Source organism: Austrofundulus limnaeus, unplaced genomic scaffold (genome assembly GCF_001266775.1).
Source record: "Austrofundulus limnaeus strain Quisiro unplaced genomic scaffold, Austrofundulus_limnaeus-1.0 Scaffold245, whole genome shotgun sequence".
Lineage (NCBI taxonomy): Eukaryota > Metazoa > Chordata > Actinopteri > Cyprinodontiformes > Rivulidae > Austrofundulus > Austrofundulus limnaeus.
Window position 1 is genome coordinate 55260 of NW_013952647.1, and position 1644 is coordinate 56903.

General features: G+C 48.5%; 1 protein-coding gene across 1 annotated transcript in view; it reads left to right on the forward strand.

Annotated features, from left to right (window-relative positions):
* The first annotated feature begins 704 nt into the window (after nt 1-704).
* The window catches only part of plcxd1.1 (phosphatidylinositol-specific phospholipase C, X domain containing 1, tandem duplicate 1), a 21363-nt gene continuing 20423 nt past the window's right edge, over nt 705-1644 (forward strand). Inside the window, exons 1-2 of the mRNA XM_014020228.1 lie at nt 705-1277; nt 1422-1600. Coding sequence (XP_013875682.1) covers nt 1489-1600 — 112 coding nt within the window. The 5' untranslated portion in view covers nt 705-1277; nt 1422-1488. The remainder of the gene's footprint in view (nt 1278-1421; nt 1601-1644) is intronic.

The following is a 1644-nucleotide window of genomic DNA, read 5'->3' on the forward strand; positions in this document are numbered from 1 at the left end:
ATAGATAGATAGATAGATAGATAGATAGATAGATAGATAGATAGATAGATAGATAGATAGATAGATAGAGCAAAAGTTGGGTAAAACATTATAATGCAGGACATTCAACTAAACTGCTCCTTTTTAACACAAATAATATTTTGACATCTCTGACTTGCTAAATTTTTAAACCAATTTTATTTTCACTTTCATAATTTTATCTTCAGCTGTTGGTAGTTTTAACTGTCTTGGGTGTTGATAGAAATGGTTTTTACCAGCTTGTAGCCAAGGTTCTGGCGTTTCTGTGGATACCAAACATGTCTATGTTTAACTAAATGAARTTAGAGTAATTTAAGTAGAAAACCGGGGGTTTGTGCTTAAGAGATGAATGAACCAACTGGTGGGCCAAACTTTGGGCACTCGCGGGCCGGATGTGGCCCGTGGGCCATCAGTTGAACAGCCCTGTGATAGTGTGACAAATATCTATAGAACCAACCCATTTAGGGCATCAGCGTACTAGCTGTGATCCATTTTGCTGTGCTTTAAACCAGAGCAAATCACTTCCTGGCCCCCCCACATCTGAATTTTGCGCATCATCCGGGTCACGTGACTGCAACCCAACAATACTTTTAGGGGTGGCCCTTACCCCCTCGTGCCCATCTCCTCCCTCCACCGGTGACGTCCCTGGCTCAGCCTGATTAAAGTTACAGTGAGAGTCGGGCTGAGCAGAGTGAGTTTGGGACATGTTGTACCCTCTGGTTYTACCTCTGAGCACAACATGAGTTCCTGTTAGAAACAGCTGAGGAGACATCACCAGGCTGGAGCTGCTGCTGCAGTCCCCGGGTCCTGACGGAGCCAGCCTTGGTTTTTAGCTCGCTGTCATTGAGAATGTGAATCGTGTGTTACATCACGTCAGAGGGCTCTTTAAGAGAGCAGCCTCTGTGCATCTGCTGATCTGTCAGCCGGCATCCCGCCGCAGCTCCGCGGAGGAGGACCGCTGGACTCCCGGCGGGACCGGCGGGAGACGCACCCAGCTCTGCTGCACCTGGAGCGGCCCAGGAGACGCGGACCTAACATGCGCCGAGCTCGCACTGCCCCCGGGTTCCGCAGGTGCACACAGGTAACAAGGAAAGGAACCGAGCCCGCGCTTTGTCAGCGCGTCGCGTCATACACGGTGGACGAAATGACTTGTTTCCTAAAACTCTTCGGGGATGGGCAGCTTCGTCTTCTGGCCCGTTTCTGTTAGTCACGGTCCGGCTGGTTGATTGTTGAAGAAACGAGAAGCTGCAGTCCATCAGGTAAGTAGTACAAACAGAGATGCACCTCTCACATTACTACACAGAAAGTAACATTCATGAATATATTTGTCCTGACGTCACGGCTTCGGTACATATTACTCTTTATTTGTCATATTCGCATAAAATATTGTTTTTAAAATGAAGGAAGGAAGGAAGGAAGGAAGGAAGGAAGGAAGGAAGGAAGGAAGGAAGGAAGGCTCCAGAACTCAGGATGTCCTCTGGGCAGAAGGAGCTGAGCCTGAGGGGCCTCCCCATGGAGAGCTGGATGTCCCACCTGCCATGTGCTCTGTGGGACACCCCCCTGTACCACCTGGCCATCCCAGGTAGGTAGGCTGCAATGTAATTTTATATATACATACATATACAG